The following is a 25,879-nucleotide window of genomic DNA, read 5'->3' on the forward strand; positions in this document are numbered from 1 at the left end:
CTCCTCTTTAAAGAGTCATTAAACTGTCACTTTATTCTTCTGAAGTTTACTCTCTTGACTTCCTTCAAACTCAAATCCAGATGTAATCCCTACAGCAAAATTCACAGGTGGTAACATAGCATGCTCTGATCTCTTGTACATAGGAATAAAATGTTTACTGTTTTTTCATTCACCCTCATCTGCTCCACTGTTTGTACTTCCCACTGATTGCCCTATTCCCAGATTTTTAAGCTTTCAGAGAAGCCTTCTGTTTTATGGGTGACTTTCTGGTTTCCATTTTTGCACGAAGCAGTGAAACCTGCCTTTTATCCAACTTGTAACATTTAAATCAAGATAAAAGGAAGGGCGTTCTGCATGCAGAGCTCCCGAATTCCCTGAAGAAATTGGGGTTGAGATTAAGCAGTTGAGTTACTTTCATGGCAGGAAGGTCATATGCTTGAAGGGGCTGAGACTGTGAGGCTGAGCACTGAGTGATCTTCTGCAAAGGGGAGAGTCTGCATGAATTCATGTCCTAAACAGGCAATGGAAAAACGAAAACGTTTTTGACAAACATTTCCTTTCCCAGCGAGCAGCAAGAAGAATTGAAGAGAAAGCTTAGTATTGTAGGATTTGATTAGATCTGTGATTAGATCTGTGTAACATTTATTTATAATTTCTGAGACTTCTACTAGTGTAGAGACTTGCTAACAGTCAGTTACCTCGAGTCTTATTTGCCGTAAAGCAGAACAGTAAACGCAGAGGGGAGAGAAAATAATACTGTACTTGTTCTCAAGTGTTGTCCACCGAAGACAAGAATTTGTATGTATTTATTTATTTTACCGAGCAATTAGAATATCGTGAAGCTCTGTTGTGCTTCTTAGGCTCAAGTATGTTACTGAGCAGAGTCAAGCTTAGTGAAGGTAAGAAACCGTAAATGTATCTGTAGGTCTTATCAGTCCAGCCCATGTCAGCTGGTAAGCTGCAATTTAAAAGGAGAAGAAAGGGTCTTGTCCTCAGCACACAGAAGCAATTTGAAGGCATGAAGTCAGTTTGCAGGCAGCTTCCCAGAAGGCAGGAAGAGCTTCGTTCTGCACCTTCCGTCGGGCTGAGCCCTCCCGCCCCGGCACGGCTCGGATGCCCTCTTGGACTGCATTCCTCTTGTCTGGACTTTAATCCTTGGAGAGGAAAAAATAATTCTCGCTGAAGTGTCATCCGTCCGCAGCACTAGATGGCTTATTTATATCCATCTTCGTGGCTTCTTAGTAAAATGAAGGAAAAATGCTGGTTTAACTTCAAAACACTAAGGCCAATTATTTGATCTTCAATATAACCCATGCATGAGGATGGGTGAAAATCATTTTAAAGTTTCAGCCAATTAGGCATTAATTTACACTAAAACAAAGCCAACCATGCTGAAATTTATGTAAATAGTAAGTTTGTCAGCATTAAATGAAAGGATTTTAATAACTTGAGCTTGAAATCAGGGAAGTTCCTGTTGTGGGAAAAGCTTCACTCTGTGTATCTTTCTAATTTTTATTAAATCCCTCATGAGCAATACAGTAATAGTCACTAATGACTCTTACACAGGGGATCATTTTTAGCTATCCACGTTCTGTGACATGGTGGTAAAAATGTCAATGACTGCGTACCGAGAGCTCCTGTTATTGGAGTCGTGTTATATTCTAGAAAAATCCTGTGCAGAAAATACAGCGCTGTCGTTTTACCAGCTGGCGATACAGACACCAATTTCTGCTTGGAAATCTGGTCAGTGGTTGGCGATGTAAGCGCAGTAACTGGGCTGAAGATTGAGATTTAAACCAATGCATACCTTTCTGGTAATGTCAGGCTGCCGTTTAAAGAGCTGTTCTGTGCAAAGAGGGCATAACAGTTCCGTGCTTACCTTTCAATGCAGAAAATGTGTTTGTAAAGCTGATCGAACGCTTCGTATTAGATTTTAAATAGATGTAGTTGAGTTATGAAACTGAAATAAGGTTTCTAATGTCTTACTGCTTTACTCCTTGTTTTGTTTCAGAATTAATCAGATACAAGTTAGAGAAAGCTTCCAGAATCTGAACAGATGAAGATCAATTGATAAATCAACCCAGTGATTCGCCACAATTTCAAGGTACTGTGACATGCTTACCAAAATATTTTCCTTAAGCATAATATTCACATACTTTAGATGTGAGGAGCGTGGAGAACAGGATATTAACAGGGTTGCAAAGCAAGCCTGAAGTGTTACCAGATGCAGTGGGGAGAGATTTTTTACTTTTTTTTTTTGATGCAGGTGTTTAATATATGTTTCAGTGGAAAATAAAGTGTCTTTACAATCGACCTAAAGGGACTTCAAGTTTGAAACAGTCAAGCTGGAAAAAGATTGTAAGCTGTACCTCAGTCACTTAGATCAAGTGATTTGGACAAGGAGGGTTTGGCATACATAGCATGTAACAATTTTAATGTATTTATTACAGTTTAGAAGATGTTAGCTTCTTTTCTCCAAGTAATTAATTTTATCTATTTCTGAATTTCTGTCATATTTTAATGTATTGGAAGGCTCTTATGCTCTGGTATATACCATAGCCTACCAGAAAGTAGAATTGTAAACTGAGGCAAGAGTTATATCGTTACTGAACACATTTGAGATTCTTCTCCATAACTGGCATTTGTGGCAGAACATTAGGAAAAAAAGTGAGAATTATGATAATAAGTTGAAATTTGGCTGAAGAGCTGATTTTGCAGATTATAGGAATTTCTAATTCATTGAGACAGTATCTGTTTCTTTCTGTTTCCCCTACGTGTTAATATTTGCTCTGTGTCATCACATGCATTTCACCATCTTCTGTATTTTTTCTTGATATAACGAAAGAAAAGATTTTGCTCAGAGTTTGCATTTTCCTTATACACAAACTTGGAAAATCCAGTCTGCTTCAGACAAACTGTATTTGCTGTGCAAATCATCTTCTAGTATCTTTTAAAGTAGATTGTAGCAGAAGGGGCCATTACAGTGAACACAGAGCTGGTCTGCAGAATTTATTTAAGTGGCAGAATTAATCTGGGCTCAAGAAGAGTGCAGAATGTTTGTCACAGTGTTGCTCTTGAACTGCTGTCTTCTCTTGAACAGCTCAGCAAAATTCCTTTTTAACCCTCAATTCTGCATTTGAAAATTTATATTTTGAAAGTTTATGTGAAAGAAAGTGCTGTTTCAGGAAGAGAAGTAGTGTAAAACTTACCTATGGGCTCCTTTTGCAAGACTGTACAGTTTCAGGCCCATGGATTTGGGCAGGTTTGTGGCTCAACAGTTATGGCTTCTGCCTCAGCTGAGAACTTAAGGTTTGCTGTGCTAGTTGACAAAACTTAGGCACACCAGTTATCATACTTAATAAATCTTCCATGTGTTATACGGTGGAGGCCAAATGTGTTTGTTGTAATACTGATCTTCAAAGTTAATGCAGTCAGGTATTTTTTTGGAAAGTATGGATTAAATATAGTAGAATATGGGAATATTCCAGAAATCTGGATTTTTGTACATAAACCTAGCAATAGGACTAATGGAAAATGAGCTCAAATTCCTTTAATTTGTGTCACCAAACATTGTAAGAATATGGAAATGTAGCTAACCAAAGAATTTGGTTAAATTTAGCATGGAGACATGGGATGTATATCTCAGATGCTTATTTACATTGGAGCAGAATTTCTTTTTCTTCTTCAGCATGTTTTTCAACTTTCTAATCACTTTGGTGGTCCTCTGATGGACCTCATCCAGTTTTTTAACATCTTTCTTGAACTGGCCCAGACTTTCAGCTTCCAGTCTCTGTGTAGTGACACTTTCTTCCAGCACATCTACTTGTTATCCAAGATTCACGTAGTGTGCTCCTCACATGGTGAGGATGCATTTAGTCCCATCATCCAGATAGTCTATTGAACAGGATTGGACCCACTATTGATCCCCAGTGACCTCCATTTCTGACTGGCTGCCACTTTGACTGTGAGCACAGCAGTTTAGCTCATTTGCCACCAGATCTGAGGCTCACGTCCATGGCCTTTTGAGCTAATGCTTAGCACCCATCAGTACGTTTTGTATACCTGTCCATGTCCAGCTGGTATGATTTTTTTGTAGCTAACATGTTGCACACATTGTCAGTGTGGGTAGCATCAATGAACAGAAATGAAATTTCTGAAGAATGGTGTAAATTCAAATTTTCATGTGTGTGAGTGCTCAGGATCCTTGATGTGATGGTAGTCAGCATGTCAAACTTCTAACAGTATGAGGATTTGGGGACTCACATCAGAGACAGACAACTCCATTGTGGTCTCAGGGAGCTCTCAAGCTGTGTGGGCTGTGCATGGACCCAGAGTCTCCTGCCTCAGTGGATTACCACAAAGCCATGGACAAGCTGGCAAGAAACCAGTCAGGGTTTTGAAACCTTGCCTAGTAGGTAGGTTCTGTCTGACGATTGTTGATACCAAAGTATTCCCCTTAAGTGCTTTGATTTCAACAAATGGAAATTCAGCCCAAATATTTTGTTACAATTAATCTGAGTAACTGTGTATTATAATCACTTTAAGTTGTAATATCATATCAGCTGTGCATAAGGTCATACCCATTTCTTATTCCTTTGATTAAAATTATTCATCTATATAGCCAGATTGCCAAGATTGTTTTAACATTTCCAAATTCAAAAGATGAATTCAATAGCACATGTAAAATAAATAAAGATTAGTTTGATTTCCAAATCATTAACTGAAAGTATAATGTGTAGTTTTACCCACTCACATTTAAAATTTGCAAATATTGTGTTACTGCTCTGTATTTTCTCTGTTAAATTCTCTGCGAGAACTGAGAGTATTTTCTAAGACAGATGCTGTGTATTTTATAAGACGTGGCAGTGGCATACATTTATCATCTGGATATTAAAATGTTACTTTATTTTAATATAACAGTGTAGTCATTGTGAAGTTTAAATAAATATGTGAGGGCATCCGTTGCGTTCTCATCCTAATGCAGGATTCTCAGATTTGCTTACAGTTATTAGGCTCCATTCCCTGAGTGATTCTTCTCAGAAAAAGATACTTCAAGTTAGTTTTTTAATCTTAACAATATAATTTTTTCTTTCCTGGTACAGGTGGTTTGTAGTAGACATCCACAGTAATTTCACTTTCCACTATTTAAAATAGCTGTATTCCAAAGCTTCTGAGCATCTTCAGCTCTCTTTGAAGTGTTACTCATAAATAAAATTATACTATTTCCAGGATCTGTGAGAAAAGGATAATAGATTGTCATGGTTTGATGTTTCACTTTTTATTGTGTGCTGCTCGTTGTTATTATACTGAGAGATCACAGTCCTGTATATGAAGGGAGAAGTCACTTGATTTCACTGGAGGTGAGAGTGAACTACAGATTACCATAATGCATTTTAGTTGTGTTAACGTTTTCCTATGGTGGAGCTTAAATGAAACGATCTGTTTTGTTATTCTGGATAGTTCTCTCATCACCTGGACATGCTGATTTATATGAACTTTTTATCTCTTGCTTTTCTACTTGCCCAATTATATTCTTCTACTTCTCATAGTGCAGACATACTTTAAAATGCACAAAATCTACTCCAGTTCTGCTGCTGTCAGCAGGAGCTGACACGAGGGTCGGGATTTCGCTTCTGTGTGTCACCTCCTCCAGTTGTCATTTCAGCCTGAAACTCATCTACAAACAGGTCTGTGTAATAATATTTTTTCTTCTTTTTTTGATTCCTTCAAACCCTTTGGTTACAATTAACTTCCTTGATTTCCATCTGTGCACTGATGCCCCTCACTTCTTTTCCTCAAGAGGCTTTTTGGTGAATGTGCTATTTTCTTTTCTTCTGAGTACTGACAACACGATGCCCTCATAGGTTTTGCCTTTCTCTCCCTTCAACATTTTAATTCATGCATCCTTTCACAGTTGTTGTGGAAAATCATCAATGAGTAACATTGTACTTCTGCTCATAAGAGTTTAGCTGCAGATTCACCCTTCCTTTTCCATTCCAAATAAGAATGATCACATCTCAGGTCTTGTACGAAGGTTGTCTCACAGATTCCAACTGAACACCTGAGTGAGGTGTTCCCTGTTTGAACAGCTTTCCAGGACCACCTGGCAAAAGAATGAAACCTGTCAGTGCATGTGGGGAAATGCCTGCAGTGTCATGACACAACGTAGCCTTCCTCTGCAGTTTTCAGCAGTTGTTTGCTGTTGGTAAGCATACAGTTAGTTGTAGCATTACCAACCATGCTTACTATGTTGCTGAATCTGTTCAGTGAGCTTTGAATCTGCATTATCCCCTTTTCTGTGTGTTTTGTTTTCTCTTCCTGACTCCATTCTTTCGTTCCTTTTACAGGTTGTGCTGTATTTTTGTTTGTTTATTTATCTTCACCCCACTACTTGGCTTGCATGAGCTTCTGCTTTCTGCTGTTCTCCTAACTCACGTTTCCTTTTCCACTTAATCTCTTTGAGCTGAACTTATTCCCTCATGTTTTTTTTTGTTTTTTGTTTTTTGTTTTTCTTCTCTCAGTTCTTCACTGTGTGTGTTGTTGTTCAGTCACAATCCCATTCCCAATATCACTTCTTGGGCTGTTTTGCTCCCTCAGTTAAGCCCTTTGAATTGACAGTGTTTCTGTTTGAAGCAATCAACTTTTTGCTCTCTTAAAGGAGCGTGAGCCTCTTGGCAGCTCTTCCCACTGGAATGTTCTTCCTGTTCTTGACCAGATTCATCGCTCTTAATTCTGGACACCTCATTTAAGTGCATGGTCATCCTTGACTTTGTGGTTAGTGAGAAGAAAAGGGCTTCTTCAAAAATTTTTTTGGACCAGGAGGGACCAAACTGATCTCAAAAACTTCCTTGGCTCTCCACTGATTGCCCAGGGAGCTGTGAATGACTGTACTCCCAACCAGGGTGTGTCAGATTCCTAATAGCCATCTCTGTTCAAAGTATACAGCTTATATACGTGCTTTCAGTTCTGACCTTCTAATAGGATGGATTTTCAGGGCTTTCCCTCTTTTCCTCTAAAATTGTCAGCACAACCATGCATAGTGCTTTGGAAATGGTTTAAGAGAATTGAACTTGTGTGCTTAAAAATAAAAACAGAAACAACCTGATCACATCTTCAGCATAGTGAGTTTGTGGGAGAGAATATTCCTGCTCTCTGACTAATCAGTCCTGTGCACTGAACTGATCAACCCATCTGTCTGCTGCCACTTTCCTCCCTCTGCTGGAACACTGATGTATTCATGGCATAGTGGGAAAAATTGTTACTAGAGGAAGGAAGCTTTTACTAAGGGACAGCCTGAGGCCAGACCACAGAATTAGATCTGGAGTGGGAATGTATAGGAAGAAAGCTATGGAAGAGAGAGGGAAAAAATCACAACAACAGGTTTGAAAGAACAAAAAACAGCGAGAAGGAGGCAGTGGGAGATAGATGAAGTAAAGGTAGTGTATATTTACTTGTTTGGCACTTTTAAAGCTAGAGCCACTTCTGTGTAACTTGATGAGTGTTCATGCTAGAACCTGAAAAGCTGGCAATAAATTAGCTCATTAAGGTACTTACCTGATCAAAGGCAACTTTATCAAATTAAGTCATTCTGCTTTTATGTAATTCTTCACGTATAGCATAACATACATAACATAAATGTTACTTCAGTAACATTTAAAGGAAAGAGTTGTGATGTATGAACAGTAATTCAGTGTGTCAGTGTAAAATCTGTTGCTGCTGAAAGGCAGGTGGTGGTGTGCTCTGTACAGACACCCATCACTATTTGCTATAGGATGATGAAAAATAAATAATAATAGTGAAATTCTTTGTGAATTTCATGGGCCCTGCCATCAGTCTTTCAAATTGCAGCAGGGACAGCTGGCTGACAGCTTCCTTCAGGACAAAGCAGAGTTGTGTGAACACAGTAATAGAAATCAGAACATCTGACACTGAGGATATGACTGTAACACACCTTGTTCAATGGCTGGAGTCTGAGTTCAGCTCTGGGTGTTTGTGGAGCTCAGAATCAATCAGTAATTGATTCATCTCCTGTCTGGTTTTTACAGCACAAAATTAGTTGAACTTCTGTTCAGAAATTCAGGATTGCTTTAACACCTGACTGACATCTCCCACTGATGTGTTTAGCTTTAATTGTAAGTAGTTATTTATATTATAAAACATGCTCTTTGATAATGAATAAAGGAATAACGTCCTCCATCCATAGTTATCTTTCAACTCTGGTCCCTTAGGCGCTTTGTACTTACATGTGGCCCTAAAGCAGAAGGAGATTCTGCTGTTCTGGGAAACGGCAGTTCAGTTAAAGGCATCGAACTGATCGAGCAGGGATCAGGGCCCAGCTCCAGAAGCCGATGGATCACTGCAGCTGGTTGTGGTGGTAGTCACTGGGGCTATCTTTATCTACATCTTGTGGTGTTTGCCTTTTAAGTTGCCTTTTCTTAGGGAGTTAGATTGATCAACAGGGGAGAAAAATCTCCCTGACAGTACCTCGTAACATTGTAATACAGAACAGCGTGAGTTTGACAGACGTGATCAGTGGGGTGGAACACTGAAACCGTGCTTGTAATTGCAGCCCATCCTACCTGCCTGATGTGATCGCACACAGCAAATTTCACACTCCTACATTTGGAAAGGAGCACCTATAGCCTTTAAGCTCCGTGCTTTCGGGCAGTATTTCCACGAAGGACGTAATGCAGCGTGAACCAAGCGCGGCAGGGCCGGGCCGGAGCGGCCCATCGGCTTTGTTGGGCGTTGAGGTTTTACTGCGAGGGAGCGGAGCGGGCGGCTCCGGGGGGATCGCTGCTGAGACAGCGGTCGGTCGGAAAGAGAACCTCGTAGTGAAAAGCCTGGCGTCGGAAGTAGTTTATTAGAGAACTCCATAGCTTTGTTATTAACAGTTAAGGGGCGTGAAAGCGTCTTTCAAATACTTTCAGTTTCAGGGAGCTCGCCGAGCGCTCGTCACTTGTAGCGCCTGTCTCAGGGCACGGGCGGCTCGGGCAGCCGGAACAGCGCTTCGGTGCGGAAGTCAGCGCGGAAAGCCAAACCGGGGCAAGGAAGGGGAAACCGCCGCGTTCGAACGGCCCGCGCCGGCAGCGCCCGTAACGGCCGCGCGGAAGCCGCTGCCGGTTCGGTTCCGCGCCGCGCCGCCGATCGCCACCCGCGGCCCTCCGGCCCCGAAGCGCTGCCCGGCGCGGGGCCGCCCCCAGCACGGCGCAGGTCCCGGGGCGGGGGCGCGTTTCCTGCTCGCCGTTCGCCGCTGCCCCGCCGCTCGCCGGCGGGCTTTAAGGAGGCCCGGAGGGGCGGGGCGGGGAGACCGGCCCAGCCCCGTGCCCGCCCCTCGGCCCGGGACGGCAGCGGGAGGGAGGCCGGGCGGGGTTGTGATGCGGCCGTTGTTTTTGTAGGGTCGCGGGTCGTGCTGCGGAGAGGGAAAGGCGGCCCATGGAGCCGGGGAGCGCCTGGCGGGCGGCGTAGCCCGGCCCCCGCCGCTTTGTTAGCGCAAACACACAAACACGCCCAAACGCGCCTCACCTGGGCGGCGAAGACGAGGGAGCGCTCCCATACATAATGGGCACTCGGCTCCTGCCCCCCGGGCCGCCGCAGAGGTGAGTCGAAGCCGCCCCCGGGCTCGCAGGCTCCCGAGAGGAAAGGCAGAGCCGGCGGGGAAGGAGGGGGCGGGCGCGGGGCTGACAGCGGCGCGGCGCCACCTTAAGCGCGGCGCCACCTTAAGCGCCCGCTGACTTTTCTCGTTACATTGTAGCAGCGGAAAGAATGTCGGCGCGGGCCGCGGGTGACGTCAGAAGGGAGCAGCGCAGAGCGGCGGCGGCCAGGCAGCGGCAGCGGCGGCCCCGGCACGGCGAGGGAGGCGCAGGCGGAGGAGGCGGGAGCGGCGCCGGCCCCGCCGCCACCGCAGCGGCAATGGCGGCCGTCGGGGAGCGCAGGTCCCTGCCCAGCCCCGAGGCGATGCTGGGGCAGCCCTGGAGCCACTGGGTCGACGCTGCTAAACTTCACGGGAACGACGGTGAGCGGGCGACCGGCCCCCCCGCGAGCCGCCCTTCTACCGGTGGGAGGGCCTGGGAGGAGGTGATCTCCCCTCTATTATCCCCCCGCTCCCTAATCCGGGGCCCGATCTCTGGGGGAGCCCGAGTGCAGCCCGGGCCGGGGGCAGCAGGTGGGCAGTCCCCTCCTCCCCGCTCCCCCTGCCGGGCGCGGTGCTGCCGAGCATCCCCGAGCGGCGCTGCCCCCCGGGAGGGTCCGCGTCCGGAGCCGGGGCTGTGCCGGGTGGGCGTGCGCTGAGCTCCGGGCGCTTTCTGTTTCAGGAACTGCACTAGAAGAAAGTTTCAAGGAATACGGGAAAAATCGAGAAGCGATGCGACTCTGCCGAGAAGGTGAGTGCGATTGGTTCGTGGGGAAAAGTACCCGGAGAAGTTTCCCTGCTTGGAAGTAGGTACCGAAGGACTCACACGGGAAGGAGATGGGAAACTCTACTTCCATCCAACCGCTTTACTTTGGGACCTGCGGCCTGTCAGCAGGCGATGCCATCAACGTTGTCATTAAATAATATCTAATCACAGCTGCGAGGTTAAGTACAGGTTGCTTATTGTATTGACTTTACTGTGTTTCTAGTGGGATTTTCTCTTGTCCTAAGTAATCTTTAGGAAGCTGCGTGACCAGCGCTGCTAAGATCTCTTCTGAGCCAGGACGTTTGCATTCGGATCGTAATCCGTGTTGGTGCTCGGACGCTGCTCGCCCTGTCATGTCAGCGAGTTGTGTTTATTTCTCAGTGCTCAGTGAGAGTGACCTTTCACCTGTGATTAGCAAAAGCTCAGGAAGGGCCCTGTTGGTTTCTAAAGCAGCAGCGCTGCTTGGAGTTGTAACCAAATGACAGATGACACCTATAGGTTGCCAGTAACTTTGTGACAGGCAGTGGGAGAGCAGTAACAAGCCTGAATGCTGATGTTCAGTTCTCTCCTTTTTTTTTTTTTTTTTTCTTCTCAACTTCCAAATTTGCTTTGTAACAAAGAAACATTCTCAAACTTATGATTGTTAGCACAAATTCACTTAATGAGAAGTATATGTCGTGGAAGAAATGCCAGATCAGTTGCACGACAGTCACTTATTTGACATTGTTAGGAATGGAAGGCTGAGTTTATAAACTTTGTTTACAGTCAGAAAGGACAGAGCTTGTAGGGAGCTCGGGAGATGATCTGATTCAGCACTTCTGCTTGGGAGCTGCAAACAGCAGAGGAAAATTGAAACATGTTGGCATAGACTTAATAAAGTTGGGAGGGAGTGATCTATACTGAGGCTGAGTCAAAATGTCTATTTATTGTCAAATTCCTCTGTTGCTAAAATTTAGGAAAAAAATGATTTATAGGACCAGATTCAATGAGCACTGGGCCGTAAGAGAGATGTGATAGAATACCATGCTGAGATATTCAAACTTGTTTTGCTATCTCTCAATTGTGTCTGTAAGTTCTCAGGTATATGAAAAAAAAAAGTTTCATTATTTCATTGCTGAGTTCCAGTCTAATATTTGTGTTGGATATTTCATTTATTTTGCTGAGTAGGCAGATAATTTAAGTGTTAAAACAGCCTTTATAACAGTAAGTACACGTTATTCTAGTAAAGATTTTGTTAATAAGGATTTTCAAACAATTTTTCTTATTTCTACCTCTTAAAATAGAAGCATCTAAGGTTTCCAGGTCTTAAAGATTAGCTGGCAGGGTGATGAATAATCTTTAGGTGTTTGTTTTTTATTTCCCTTCCATAAAAAGATCATGAAACTGTTTTTTGCATTGTCTGACCACTGAGACACAGCTTCTCTCCTCTGAATTCAACCATGAGAATGACTTGTAGGGTTATGGTTTGAAGGAAGGAAAATGAAACAAACAAAAAACTTCAAGAATTCAAATTGAAACTTAGTTGCTATGTTAGACTTCAAAATGTCTTTTTATTTTGATGCTGTCATGACATGTGAATGAGACACTGACTTGGCTTACACATATAGATGGTCTGCAGGGAACTCTGCCTCAAAGCAGAGCAAAAGATAAAGTTTTTCTAATTAGATTTGCACTGAAAAGACATGGGGATCAGCAAAACACACCAGCATGTGTATGTATTGTGTTAATCAAATCAGGTTTTGAGAACACTGTAAATGATTCCTTTACCCAGGAAGAATTTTGTATTGAAAATTGAGAAGCAAACATTTATTAAGCAATTGGACTGCCTGAACAATGGACTTTAACCTGGAAAATATTAAACAAATTAAAAATTCTGTCAAACTCAATTCTAACCCCAAGATTTTTGTCACACCACACAGTATTTAAATAAGGTTAAATACACAACTCATTGTGCAGAGAAAGTTCTTCCATCTCAGACTGGGAGTTGAGTCAGAGGCCCAACTTGACAAAGGATTTCAAGGTTATTTAGGTTAATTTAACCTTGTATTGCAACTCTTCCAGTTTGCATAAAGGAATTAAATATTCATGGCCTGGAGAGGGAGAGAAGAAGGGAACATGGCTTTACAGTCCACTTATTCTAACTGGTTTCAAAACCAAGAGCTATTTCTTTTATTTAAGAATTGTCAACTTTCAGATCAGGCTCCAGCCAGTCCATGGACCCACTGAGTTACAGTTGCTTCCTTTTCCACATGCTCTTTTTTTGCTCTTAGTCTTCTCTTGGGAATTAGCTTCAGCATCGCTGTGCCTGATGGTGAGAAATGAGTGTCAGGCTTTTAGACAGCAGAGTTTGGATCTCCTGAATGAAGAGTGAGTGTTCTCATTGTCGTAACGCTGTATTAAAAAGAGGGTTAAGGTTACCAGCTTCTCCTTTTGTTATGCCTTAAAGGAAAAGAATGATGGCTGTTATTCTTTCAAAGAAATAAAAGACATAACTGTATTATTCCAGAACATCTGCAAAACTTAGAAGAGATGCAGGATTTTAGGAGCACATTTGTTACTAGAATTTCCTATTTGCTGATCAGGCAGCTCCTCTCTCAGCATGCTGGTTGTTGTGAAGCCTGATGAGTCCTTAATACCTGTCAGGGATGCCAGTTCTATGCATGGATCAGGAAACTAAAATTAGTTCATAATCTCAAATAGTTTTTTCTGCATCTAACCCCCTTGACATACCCAAGCTCTCATCAAAGCAAGAACTAGAAATTGTGGCATCCCAAACTCTTCTTATATTTCCCTGTTTCTTTTTCGCTGCTCTTATATGCTTTCTGTTCTGCTAATCCATAATATACAGTCGTTCCTGCTGGGATCCTTGAAGACCTTCACCAAAGTGAGAAGCTCGCTGGATGCTTTCATGCATGTTGCTTTCTGAGGCAATAAGAGACCATGCTGAGCTTTGATGTAGAAATTAGAACCACAGGAATATGGTATGAGCCCAGAGCGCTTGGCTTGCCTTGGGTGTGGGAAAATCCCCAACAGATGAAAATGAGAAATGGACATCCTTCTTCATGGGGAAAAGTCTTATTTTGAAGAACGCTTTAAATCTATCTTTGTACACCAAAATCTTTTTTGTGACAAATGGTACTATCCATTTAAGTCCATGTTATAACTGCAGTACAATTGCTTCTTTTTGTAAGCAGTTCACTGAACAGAATCATTGCTCATCCAGTCACTTAATTACTTATTATTTGTGAGCGAGCTGAAGGTGTGACTCCCCTGCCACACGTTTGCTGTGATGAAGAAACTTTAGCATGTTGCATTATAATCTGCAAAAGAATTCTAAAACAGTGAAGCAGAAAGCCTAGTTGTCTTCTATTCTTCTTACATTTTAAAATGAGACTTTGATGATGTATCGTTCAAACTTGTTTGTGTGATACTTGCAGTGTGTGCCATCAAATGCATACAGTGTGCTCACACACAATTAGTTCATGTAGAGTTGTCTTGATACTTTCCCAGTTGAAGAAAACTATTGTTAGTGTTAAGCTTTGTAATAAGAATTTGAAACATTTCAGCAAACGCAGACATTTTTCCAGGAGGTTCTTGCTAACCAATATTGAATTTGGTTTGCTTTAAGAAAACTTTCAAACCCACTGTTTTCATGAAGATGGTCTCTAAAGGAAACTGTGATTTCACGCATAGAGTTTGTTCACAGTAACTTTGACAGGCTCCATCAGAACCACCTTTAACTTCTTGCAAACTTTGACAACAGGTTGGCTCCTTTCATTTGTGGATTGGGACTGGCTTTGAGTAGAGATAATGCAGCCTAAAGCCAGTCCCTGGGGCTGGGGGCTTTTCCATCCCACAGCCCTCTGCACTCCAAACCAACCGTCGCTCCCCAGCACTCCCATTCCCCCTGTAAATTCCCACTTGCTAACAGCTATCCTGTATATTGTTTCAGATTCTCACCCCCCTCCCCTCTGCCCTTTCCCCCCCACCCCCCTTTGTCTGCGAGAAAGACAGAGAACATATTTGCTCTGAGGAAAGATGGTGTAATCATTACATTTTCTGTAGTATTTATTAATGCGTGCAACTCTTTTTGGACTTTTAGATTAGAAAGTATTAGATTATTATCTTGACTCATAAAATAATCTTGAAATATGTCTAATAATAAAAATACTATGGAAACAATAGCATCTCAGAATGGAAAATAAAGCCTGGAAGAACAGGAGAGAGATTTGGTTGGACAACTTGATAGGACCTGGGGAAATAGTTTCAAACTAAAGGAGGAGAAATTTAGATTGGACATAAGGAAGAAGTTTTTTACACTAAGGGTGGCAAGGCACTGACATGAGGTGCCCAGAGAGATGATAGAATCTCTGTGCTTGGAGACACCCAAGGTCGGGATGGATGGGTCTCTGAGCACTTGACTTACGTGTAGATGTCCCTGTTCATTGCAGAGGAGCTGGACCAGGTGACCATTAAAGATCTCTTTCAACTCGAAAGATTCTATGATTCTTAGTAAAAATTGTTTTTAATAGTGTTTCTAGTGCATGCTGAAGACTTGGAGTGTCTTGCTAGAGCTTAAACATCTTATTCCTTTTGTTACACGGTTTAGCCTGATTTCTAATTTATTTTTAACGTTCTTTGAGTTGTGAATCCCTCAGCGCTGCCTACATCAAGTGCTTCACTAGTCTCCTACCAGTTTATAGGCAACTGGCAACAAACTGTAGGAGAAGGAGGAGGACAGCATTTGTAACTCAGGTCACAAGCTGGATTTGATCAGTTGTCAATGAAAGACTGTTCAGTCTTGGCTAAAGGGGGGTCATTGTCACCCTTATAGCATCTGTAAAGTCTGTGGGTGCTTTTACTCTTTGTACTCAGAGGTTGTAAGGTTCCTGGGGGAATCTTGATTGCTCTGTGTGTACGGCTGAGATATTTCAGGTGACATGGTCCAGTCAGTTTTATGGAGGGAGGTGCTAAGAAGACAGTTCATCTCAGGCTGAGGTTAATTCAGCAATGGTCCCTGATGTGCTAGATGTGCTGGGAGGTATCACAGGTAAGAATTCATGTTTGCTGTGTGCATGAGTCTTATTGTATGGTACCACTCTTATAGGTTTTTAGACACTACTGATCTTAGTAAAGCAAGTGTTGAATTTCATGTGAGGATGTAAATCCTCAGTTTTTGGTAGATGTCTTCAGAAGACAATCTGGAAGAATTTGTTACCATAGGGATCTATCAGGAGAGCAGGTGGGAACAAATTCTGTTCAGTGTTGTGTCACTTGACAGCAGTTGAACTTCTGGTCTTGAACAGTTAATATGTCCTTGGAGGGGAAGAAAAGAGAAGAGGGGGAGGAAGAAAATTTTAAAAAAGAAAAAAAAAAAAGAAAAAAAAAAAAAAAAGGACTCCATGAACCTCTCAAGTATTCAGCAGAAGCTCTGGGGTTTGATTGCATTAATTGTTATTAACGGGAGTTACCAGAGCTGTGAGAACTGAGAAGTTCCTGAGAGTTCTGCCATGAGCTGGTGTTCTTCTTGAGCCTGTGCTGGCAAGGGTTGAGAAGTGAAATCCAGGGTTGAGCTAGAAGGAATCACTAGAAGCATCTTTATCCCATAGACCCAAGGTCTGGAATTTTCCCAGTGGCGGGTTTAATAAATAATTAAAGCATGGAGAAACTTTTGTTCCAATATTAAGTTGTAAATACAAGTGAGAGACGGCATCTTATTTCGAATTTAAATTTGTTTTTCTTCAGCCTCAGGAGGTGCTTTATTGAGTTGATTTTTGTTGTGTTAGATCACGTCAAAGATGCTCACAGTCTTCCACAGTCGCTGACTGCCTGAAAATACACTGAGAATTTTTAATAGACTGAAATAAATATTTTAAGGTAGCAGCACAACGTGTGATGCTTCTTTTTTGACATTCTGCGTAGCTATGCTCAGGCTGTAATCAGATAAATCTCCTCTTCGTTTCATTGCATTTTAATTGAGTATTTACAGAAAGCATTTTAAGGATTTGTGGAGCGGTTATTGTAAAACAATTACGAGGAATCTTTGAAAGTACACCGAACTGTTTAAGAAAATTGTAGAGATTTTCTGAGAGGTGGAGAGAGAGGCTATTTGAGAAGTTGCTACTTCTGTCCTTATCTGCAGTGTCTGGTCCAGGTTTTCTTTCTCCTTGTTATTTTTTCACTTAAATCCAAGTTCTGTTTACAATATTTGATTATTTCTGGTGAGATGAGTCACATGTTATAAATAGAATGCTGTAAAGATACTTCGCAGGTTTTAGCTATTACCATAGTATTAGTCTGTTATTGCAGGGCCTGGGAGACTTTCACTGGAATTACAGCTCCAGAACTGCCTGAATCTATCTGTTAATATGTGAAGAAGCAAGAATTTTTTAAAAGAACCTTTGAAATAGCTATTTATGCACATACATAACAGTCAGGAATTCGCTGTTATCTTGTTCAGGGAGGTATATATGAATAGCTAGGTTATTCCTATGCAGAATACAGAAGAGGTGGTGTCTTAATAATTGATTAAACATTGCTTTTTCTATAGTTTCTCCTCTATACTTAACAACAGGCATTCAATAAGAGAAGATAGATGCAGTAAGTATCATACAAAAATATGATTTTCCCATGAGCTGGTAACGCAGCACTATGGTCCAAGTAGAGCAGGAAAGACACAAAGGCTTAGTGAAGGCTACTTCTAAATAAATGGGGTTAAGAGGATGGAGGTTGCTCTCTCTGAAGTAACTGTTTTAAAAGCTGTTTCTTTCATTGCAGTGGATCTAGAAAACGAAATACCCACAGTTCTTGTACCTCTTTGCACTATGCCTAGCTGATGGCAATAATGGCCAAGTGCCAGCTGGTGTTACATGTGATCTCACCACTTATTACACAGGAAAATAATATTTAGTTTGTGATCGAGTATTCTAAATTGCCTGTAAGATGCTTAAAAATAGCTTATAATCTCTTTTAATGAAGAAAATCACCGCTGTGGAAATATGCATGGTACTCAACATTATTTCCTAGATACGGTTGGAGTGCATTACTGAGATGAATACAACTTTGTATTTATACTTTGGTTTTAGCAGCATTGAAGCCTAGTAAAGAAAATTCAAAGTCTAATGGAGAAGAGTAACATGAATGTGAAAGCAGTTGTCATGGAAGGAGAGGTATTTATTGTAGTCAGTGTTCCTGTTGCTAGAAAGCCTTCTACAATCAAAAGCTACCCCTGCTTGTGGTGTTGTGAAGGACAGGTGACACAGTGGCTCTCAATCTGTTTCTTATTCGGAGTTATGATTGCTAGTTTTGGAAGCAGTTGCTTTGATGGTAGGTATTCTAAGTTTGGCTCGAGTAGATGGTACTCAGAGACTTGGTTATTTGTGTGTAAACTGCTTGTCAGCCTCTGTGGAATAAGCTGTTTAGTGGTAACCTGTTTTCCCATGAGAAAGATCATTTATTTACAAGCTCACTCCCGCCCTGATTTCAGCTGTTGATAGCTTCAGACTAGCTAATAGACAAACTTCACTGATAATAGGAGGTGAAAGGGATAATTCATAATGCTTCTCTTCCCTTCTGCTGGGATTATAACAGTCAGAAAACTTACGCAGTACTCTTGATCTGCTTTTCTCTGGATAAGCAGGACTTTACGTGTACCTCTCATCAGCTACGTTTGTAGTGTAATAGGAAATGCAGTGTTCCTAACTGGCAGCGTAGGAAAAACTGTTTACAAAAAAACTGAAGTGCTCAAATCCCACAGGGAGCTACTGTGAGGTTGTAGTTCTGTCATGTGAACTTTTTCTTACCTCTAGATCTCGTACAGTTTTATTTCCAGAAATTTTGTTGGACTGTTCGACGTTGATATGACTGCCTGAAAGTCTTACAGCAGCTTTTGTTATAGTGAAATTTAGAAGCTTTAATGCATTAAATTTGAAAAGTAAATAGCACGCTGAATGCACAGTAAATTGGCTGTTTTCAAATTCTATTATACTTTACCCTTCATAAATTCAGTTGTATGTGTACAGGTTTTTTTTCACTGACTGCATGAACTACATAGTATATGTTGTCAGAGGGAAAACTGGAGCTGTACCTGTTGATGAAGTGGTATCTGGGGGTATGAGGTCTTGCTGTGAGCCACGGAAGTCAACAAGGCTTTTGCTTGTGACTGGAGCATGCACACAGGATCGGGTTATTGGGCTCCGTGGGCGAGACGGTTTGCATTTGTAAGATAGCCACATTCACTAGAACTTTGTGATCAAACAACCAGCAGAGAAGTACTTTGCTATGCAAACATTTTAATTGTCAATCCCTAGATATTGTAGCCATTGCTTTGTCAAGGTGCATATAGCCTAAATGCTACCCTCTGGCTATTGTTTCAGGCTAAAATACAGAACAAAATCTATACCAGTTTACACCCGGGGTGTGGTTTGTAATCTTTTATTTCCTCTCAGCAATGCTGCAATGAGCAGCCCCTCTATCTTTGCTGAATCAACCATTTGTCATATTCCAACTTAATTGTTTACTAAAACAAGATGATACCTGCTAAAATTAAGGAAAACTTTTCCAGCACATATTTTGTCTGGTAATTCTAAAATCCATTGGGACATATTTGATTATGTATCTTGTCAGAGTGAATCTGATCTACATTTTTCCTTGACTACCTACGTGGTTTTATCGCATAGTAGATCTTGTATCTTGTTTATCTTTAAGAGCGTTAAAGATATTATATCAGCAAATAACTGCAGTAGAAAGCAGGATTGGTTACAGTATGTAAGTGTATTGTTAAATGCAAACAGCCAGTTATAGTTTGTTAATGTCATGGTCAATATTACCTCTTTTATAATTTATTTTCAGTAATTAGCTGTGACAGAAAGCTAGGTGCTAGAATTGAAAAACTTTGCCTGGAATTCCTGAGGTGGTTCCCAGCTCTGAGCTGGAGGAAATACCATGTGCATCTATGTTACCCTGCTGAGCAGGAGTCATTACCTACATTTCCCTTAGTGGAAGGGTGTTGCAAATGATGCCAAGAGGAAAAAAGAGACATTGTCTATACAATATACATTAATGTGAGCCATACCAAACTGTACTTCTGAACAAATCTGCAGGGGTGGGGACTATCCAGAAGCCTCAAGTTCTACAAAGATTTTAACTGTCTTTATTTTTGATGGATATGTCCGTGGAGTTAAAATTGTTTTCAATAGTCAGACACAGCGTGTGGTGGTTTTGAAGACTTTGTTGGTCTTTGGTTTGTAAAGAATTCTGTTTTTTAGGATGCTTTCTTAGCCAATTTGTTTTCTGTGATATATGGTGTTTGTTGTGTGTGTTCAGCTCTGCTAAGAGAGCCAGCAGTCATCCTGTTTTCCCTGATACTCAGGCACTGGGAAATATTCCTCCAGTTCTGCGGGGCTGTCAGTTTATGCCCCAGAAAGCAGGGGCACGGCCCTCTGTGTTTTTTGCTGGAATACAGCTTGTGAGTCTCTTCAGTAGTTCTTGAGGCCTGAGCGTAATCATCTGAAGCGTTGGCTTGATAGCCTTGGAGATAAGAGAGCTATTTTTATCCACGGAGTAGGTAGAGGAGACAAGAGTAAAATCTAGAGAGCGTGCTGTGGCTGTGCTCCTCTGGGGCTGAGGAGCACTGAGAGCCATGCTGCCCTCATTGGCACAGCCACAGCCATGCAAAGCCTGAGTGCTGCCAGGTGGGCTCAGGCTGCTTCAGGGCCGGGCGGTGATCCTGTGTGTGAAGTGGGAAGGCCTGACGGGAAGATGCATGACCATGACCTTTGCTTCTTGTTTAGTGGCAAAGTTCTGTGCTGTGCTCCTGCTCCCAGCGCTGTGAGGTGAGGAACTGGGCTGAGCCACGCCGTGCACCATTTCAAGGCTGCAGAGCAGCCCTGTGGGTTCCCTTGGTGCCCTGCTTTGGGCTCCTGCAGCATCTCCCCCAAGTGCTGCACATGGCTGCTAGAAGCAGAAGCTGTTGAGCGATTTCCAAGCGCGTTGTGGGCTGGCTCTGGGCAGACTGGCTGAACAAGTTCGGTGGCTGTGGCTTTGGCTCCCTGCCTGCCCTGGCTAACCCGGGGCAGCTGGGCGCTGCAGCTGGGACCTCAGCTCCAGCCCTGCACTGCACGCGTGTGAGTGCTGTGCCAGGCAGAGAACCTGCTGCTGTCACAAAGCAAGGTTTCCTTGTCCCAAAGACATTTGCAGCAGTTTTTAGGAAGGTGGCTGCATCTGTGCTCAGTGTGGTGGAGGCTGGTAAACTATGAAGTTATGTTATGATATCAAAGAATTCTGTTCACCTCTCAATTTTCTGTTATCGTTTTCCTGTTATTAGCTGTTGTCATTCTGTGTCATCTGTTGGCAGTTACCAGGACTTTGCAGCGTTCTTTCCTGCTTTTTTCAGTACAGATTCTGTATGTTCTTTGCTGTGCCTCTCAGTGCTGACTCCACGTGTCTCCCATGCCTCCTCTGCTGTGCCTTTGCAGATTGTACCATGAGGTGCCCAGATGCTCATGCTCAGTGGGTGATGGGGTCTGCGGGGCACTGCTTGCCTGCCTCCGCTCAGTGTGTCTGATCTGCTACATCTGCACAGCGATGATTTTCTCTGGCTTACTGCTTGTGTAATCAGGCTTATTCTTCTTACGGCCTTCTTAACAAGAGATGTCCAAATATTAAACTTGTGCCCTGTTCAGTCCTTTATTTTTTTCCCCTCTAGAGTAGAACACTTTTGCTTTTTGACCTACAAAAGGGAGAACAATTTCTTTCTTCTTCCCCGTGTGTATTTGGGCCCCTTCATATGTACCCATCCCCCTTCTTCCTGGAGGACTGACTGCAGGCTGCAGTGGGACCAGAGGACAAAAAGTAGCCGTAGAAGTGTCCGTCAAAAGTGTGAGTTGAACCAAAGCTACCAGATCCGAATGTTATGTAGTTGGGTAAATTCTTTTTCTGATATACCAGCTGTGTGAAGTAAGGGCTTGAGGTTTACTGGCTGCTCAACTAAGTTACTGAAATATTCAGTCATTATTTAGAAGCATGCAATGTCCAAGTTTAAAATGAGTGTCACTACCTGTGTGCCCAAATCTATGAGAAAAATGGGTTGGCTCGCTTTACCATAACAACAAAAACATTGTTTTATTTTCCACTTTATCTTTTAATCCTATTAAATATCAAAGTACTGTGAGTTTTTTTGGCTATGGAACATTTATATGCCTATCGCATATAAATATGCAACTTGCATATATATATTTTTAACATCGTATCAAATTAACTGTTAGCGAATGTGTGGAGCGAAGGAAGTACATTTTAATGAAGAACCAATAGTGCTTGCTGGGAGGGATGCAGAAATGTAGATTGGCATTCCAAAAACGACAGGCATCGGTTTCCTTATAGCTATATGATTGAAACAGTCTTATTTTTGAAGTGGACGTACAAGTGTATGAAGAATGGGAGTGGCAGGGTGGGGTAGTTTTAGGTAATTAGGTTGCCTAATAAAAGAAAATACTGAAATAGAATATAGCTGACAGGTCATCTGTATTATTTTTCTTAATTTTTTTTTGTACACGCCGATTTGCTGCCTCACATATCGAGCACACAATGCAAAACAGAATTGCCTGTGAAAAGCAGCATTGTCTTTGCACAGCTCATGAGCAGAGCTGTGCTGCTGTCACGCAGCAGGTCGGGCTGGCTGTGGTCAGCAGGGAATGGAGGAAGAACAGGTTCACCAGTGAGCACAGCACGTGTGCCATGTGGCAGGGAAAATAATGTCTTAACTGTTTTGTTTTCAACGTGAAGGATGCGGTAGTACCGTCATGCACACGATGCGTAACCCTCTCTATTGGTTTGTAAATCTTTACATGTTTGAAGGTTATATCGTCTCTGGTGTTTGTTGCCATTTTGTGTTGACACCTTTTTTTTTTTTTTTTAAATATTACTGTGTGCTTCACTGTTTTTTTTCTTACCCACGACTATATCTTTTGAGATATGTTTCATTCAGACAGCTTTTAATTAGTAAAAGCATGCATAAATCTTCATGTGAATGGTTGTTACTGCTCTGCTTCCTACTGAGAGCCAAGATCTGCATTGCTGTGGTGTGATGGGGCAGTAATACAGGGAAACATTGCAAAAACTTCTACTGAGCCACACGTGCCAATTTTTTTCTTCAAAAGCATACCTAGATAAGAGATGGGAGAGGGTGAGGAACTTGGGTCGCGTTCAGTTTGCAGTCATAATGCATCAAAATGCTTCTGCTGCAGTGAGCAGTTTAATGTAAACTGTAAGTTTAGATTTAAATCAAACAAACTTCCTTTTTCTTACTACAAGAGTAGAGCTGCTGCGAAGTACACAGAGTGCTATATATAAAAGAGGAGGAAAAAAATGTTGATGTAAAAACAGTTAATAACAGTAGTGTGCTTTGAGGTATGTGACTTCAGATGTAATTTAGACTATTCTCTCTATGATATAGTTAATTTTAATTGAGACTAGTCTTGTGGCTAATTTCTTGGCCAGAGCTCTTTTTTCCACATAAAAGACACTGCTTTTCTGCATAGTAAGTGAAGTGCTTCTGTGTACCCTTTCATATGAAATTACACCTGCTATTAGTATTACTGTGTAAACTTTCTTTATTTCCTGAATTCTGTTCAACTTTTGTGTCGCAATTGGAGAATTAAACTCAGTGCTGAGAGTCCCTAAAGTTATTTTGGGATTAGATTTGTAACAATTTATTTATTATTTTTTGCCGCAGAAACATAAATAATAATTTGTTGGCTTCCCTAAAATACAGCAATGACACGGTGAGATCATGTCACCTAAAAATAATGTGTGACTTTCAGTGAACGTTTGCTCTATGGAGAGTGATGACAAATTATATAGTAAGCGTTTATGTAATATATAAATTGACTGGAGAAATTTAAAATATCCTCCACTCTGAAAACTAATTAATGAGTAAATGGAACAGTTTTTGCAAATGACTGACTTCATCCAAGTTGCTGATGGAAACCTAATGCAACAATGCAGTGTACATGGAGAGTAATCCGCTGAAAAGCTTTAAATATGGGACATGTATTTCACTGCACATTTTATTAATTGATCGTTTTGAAGACAACCTTCTGTAAACTTGGAAAAAGCGTGTGGTATTTTGAAGTTCTGAGTGAACCATTTGACATATGTTTTGTGTTAGACTTTTAGAAGATTGTGGGTAGCTGAATTCATACACAAAGAATTTAACTAAATACTTGGATGTCTGCTTTAATATGTGTTTTATATGTAATTTCAGAAACATTCAAATCTTGGCAGCCTAAAATTAGAACCCCCAGCTGCACGCTAGGCTGCAGGTGCATGTGTGCATGACATGCTGGTGGTGATTGCTGCTGTTTTTTATCAGTGGGCACGCTATAGAAATTCCCCAAGACCATTCGATCTCAAAGGAGACAACTGTCAGTGCTGTGTTCTGCATCCTCAGTGAGAGGAAAGGCTGCAGGGAGAATTGCAGTGATCAGGTGTTGATACCCTTGCAGAAGGGCTGGCTGGTGTTTGGACTTGCTGTTTGGTTCTGTGCAGAGGAGTCGTGCTGCCCACAGGATGCAGCAAAGGCTTTTTGCTGGAGGTGGAGGGCTGGTCCAGGGCATGGACCTTGGGCAGTGTGGTGTGGCTGAGTGCATGGAAAGCAAGAGCAGGCAAAGGTAGGTTGTCTGTTACCATTCATTTTTCGTGGTGCAAAATTCTGTCTTGAATTTGAGGAAGCAATATAAAAACCCATTTGTTAATTTATCCTTGCAGGACTGTAGCATGTATTCCTATGGAAAAGCGAACTGTCTTGTGTTCTAAAAAGGAGACTGCAGAGAGAGAGCTGTGCTTTAGAGATAAGATGTTGTCGTCCTGTTAAAGATCTGCAGCTGATCAAATCTAGTAGTGCAATTGCTGTGCATGGTTAAACCAGATTGTGGGCTGTTTTGGTCCTGAAGTGAAATCACTTCTCTGAGCCAAAACTTTGAGGTTTGGGTATTCTTAGGACTTCAATGAAATTATATGTGATTGTTCCATTTGCCAAAGTGGTAAATGCAGTAAAAACATTTAATCAAGGCTTCAGCTGTTCCTTCCTTCATCCTATCAATCAGTAACTGTGTGGTGAAACAAAGTTCATACACTTGTGCTCAGAGCCCAAGAAGAGCAACGTCTGTCAAATGTCTCCTCAAATAGCTGTGCTTTAAAAGCTGTGTGTGCAAAAAATGTAAGCTACTTAAGAATGTACAGAGCACAGTTGGCAGTGAATTTCAAAGATAGGTTATTACTTTGCAGAAAGTACTGTGGTAGCAACACCTCCCTTTGAGCTTAAGTGAAACAGCTTGAGTGTCTTTTGGCTTTTAGCTTTGACAGTGTAGAGCAGGAATGCCCATTTATTGAGCCTTGCTTTGTACTGAAACTTTCTTTTGTATCTGAGGCAACATGTGTATGAATTGTGCAGGGTATAGTTTTGTTTTCAAAGGTATTTCTGTAAATGTGAAAGTTCTGTGTTGTTGGGTTATGCATATATTCTTTGCAAGCACAAATTTATTGTGTCTGCACATGTAGTTTATGAGATATTCCTCTTCTACTAGCGTCTGTTGGAATTCTGCAAAAAACCTCAAGAATCCTACTGAAATCCTTTATTGTGTTTTAAGCTCTGTGGTCATTAAGCACTCTGAACATTATGCCATTTTATATATTTTGTTCATGATATCTCCTTAGGAGTGTTCTTTTTTTAAAAAAAATATTATCTGGCATGTAAAAAATGGCCAGAAGTTAAATTTCATTTTAACATTGATAAGTATAGAAAAGGATGGGTGTTTAGGATTGATAGGCAGTTTGATTCTTTTCTAGAAACAATTGGAAAAATATCATTTAGCAAATAATATTGGAGTTGTAGAAAATTGAATGTGTTCATGAAAGGTATATTTTGAGATGCTAACTTAAATAAAAACAAAAAACATCATCTGACTTTCATATCAGTTAAAATAAGGGGGCTATATGACTTGTCTTCATTAAAGCTCCCATCCATTCACAGCTCACTACACTGCTGCAGTTGATTTGTGGGCACAGCTCCTGGTCTGGAGTGTGATCTATCGTAGAGCAGGAAGCTTGCTGCCCAGCAGCTTTACATCCAACATCCTCCTTGTACCTGAATATTACTAGTTATTGACGACTGATGTCAGCAACAGAGCCTGCTGGACTCCTGCTGTGAGGATTTTTTGGCAGAATTTTGGCTTTTGGGGTGGACTACAGGCCGTTGGTCTGGTTTCAACTGAGCTCAGCCTTGTTCAGTGCTGCCTGGTTGATGTGATCCTAAATGCTGAGCAAGTCGCCTGCCTTCTCCCTCCTCATGCCTCATTCCTCAAGTCACAAGCTTTTCAGAGCAGTGGTTTGGGAAGTTTTGTTTGCTTTCAAGTATTAATATGACATACGGGCTCCTCATGACTGTAAAGAATAAAGCAATAGGAATATTTTATTGCTTGAAGATG

The 25,879-nt window shown here is 41.7% G+C and overlaps 1 protein-coding gene across 7 annotated transcripts in view; it reads left to right on the forward strand.

Annotated features, from left to right (window-relative positions):
• Positions 1 to 25,879, forward strand: part of ATXN7 (ataxin 7) — an 81,286-nt gene that overhangs the window by 13,917 nt on the left and 41,490 nt on the right. The window contains exons 2-5 of one of the 7 annotated variants that reach the window (XM_090148369.1): positions 2,012 to 2,104; positions 9,399 to 9,599; positions 9,755 to 10,015; positions 10,314 to 10,382. In XM_090148369.1, coding sequence (XP_090004495.1) covers positions 9,766 to 10,015; positions 10,314 to 10,382 — 319 coding nt within the window. In that variant the 5' untranslated portion in view covers positions 2,012 to 2,104; positions 9,399 to 9,599; positions 9,755 to 9,765. Of the gene's footprint in view, positions 1 to 2,011; positions 2,105 to 8,195; positions 9,214 to 9,374; positions 9,600 to 9,754; positions 10,016 to 10,313; positions 10,383 to 23,042; positions 24,065 to 25,879 lie in introns of those variants that run through there. The other 6 variants (XM_031606240.2, XM_031606249.2, XM_031606259.2 and 3 more) reach the window with 6 other exon arrangements.

This window comes from Phasianus colchicus, chromosome 11 (assembly GCF_987193195.1).
Source record: "Phasianus colchicus chromosome 11, bPhaCol1.hap1.1, whole genome shotgun sequence".
Classification (NCBI taxonomy): Eukaryota; Metazoa; Chordata; class Aves; order Galliformes; family Phasianidae; genus Phasianus; species Phasianus colchicus.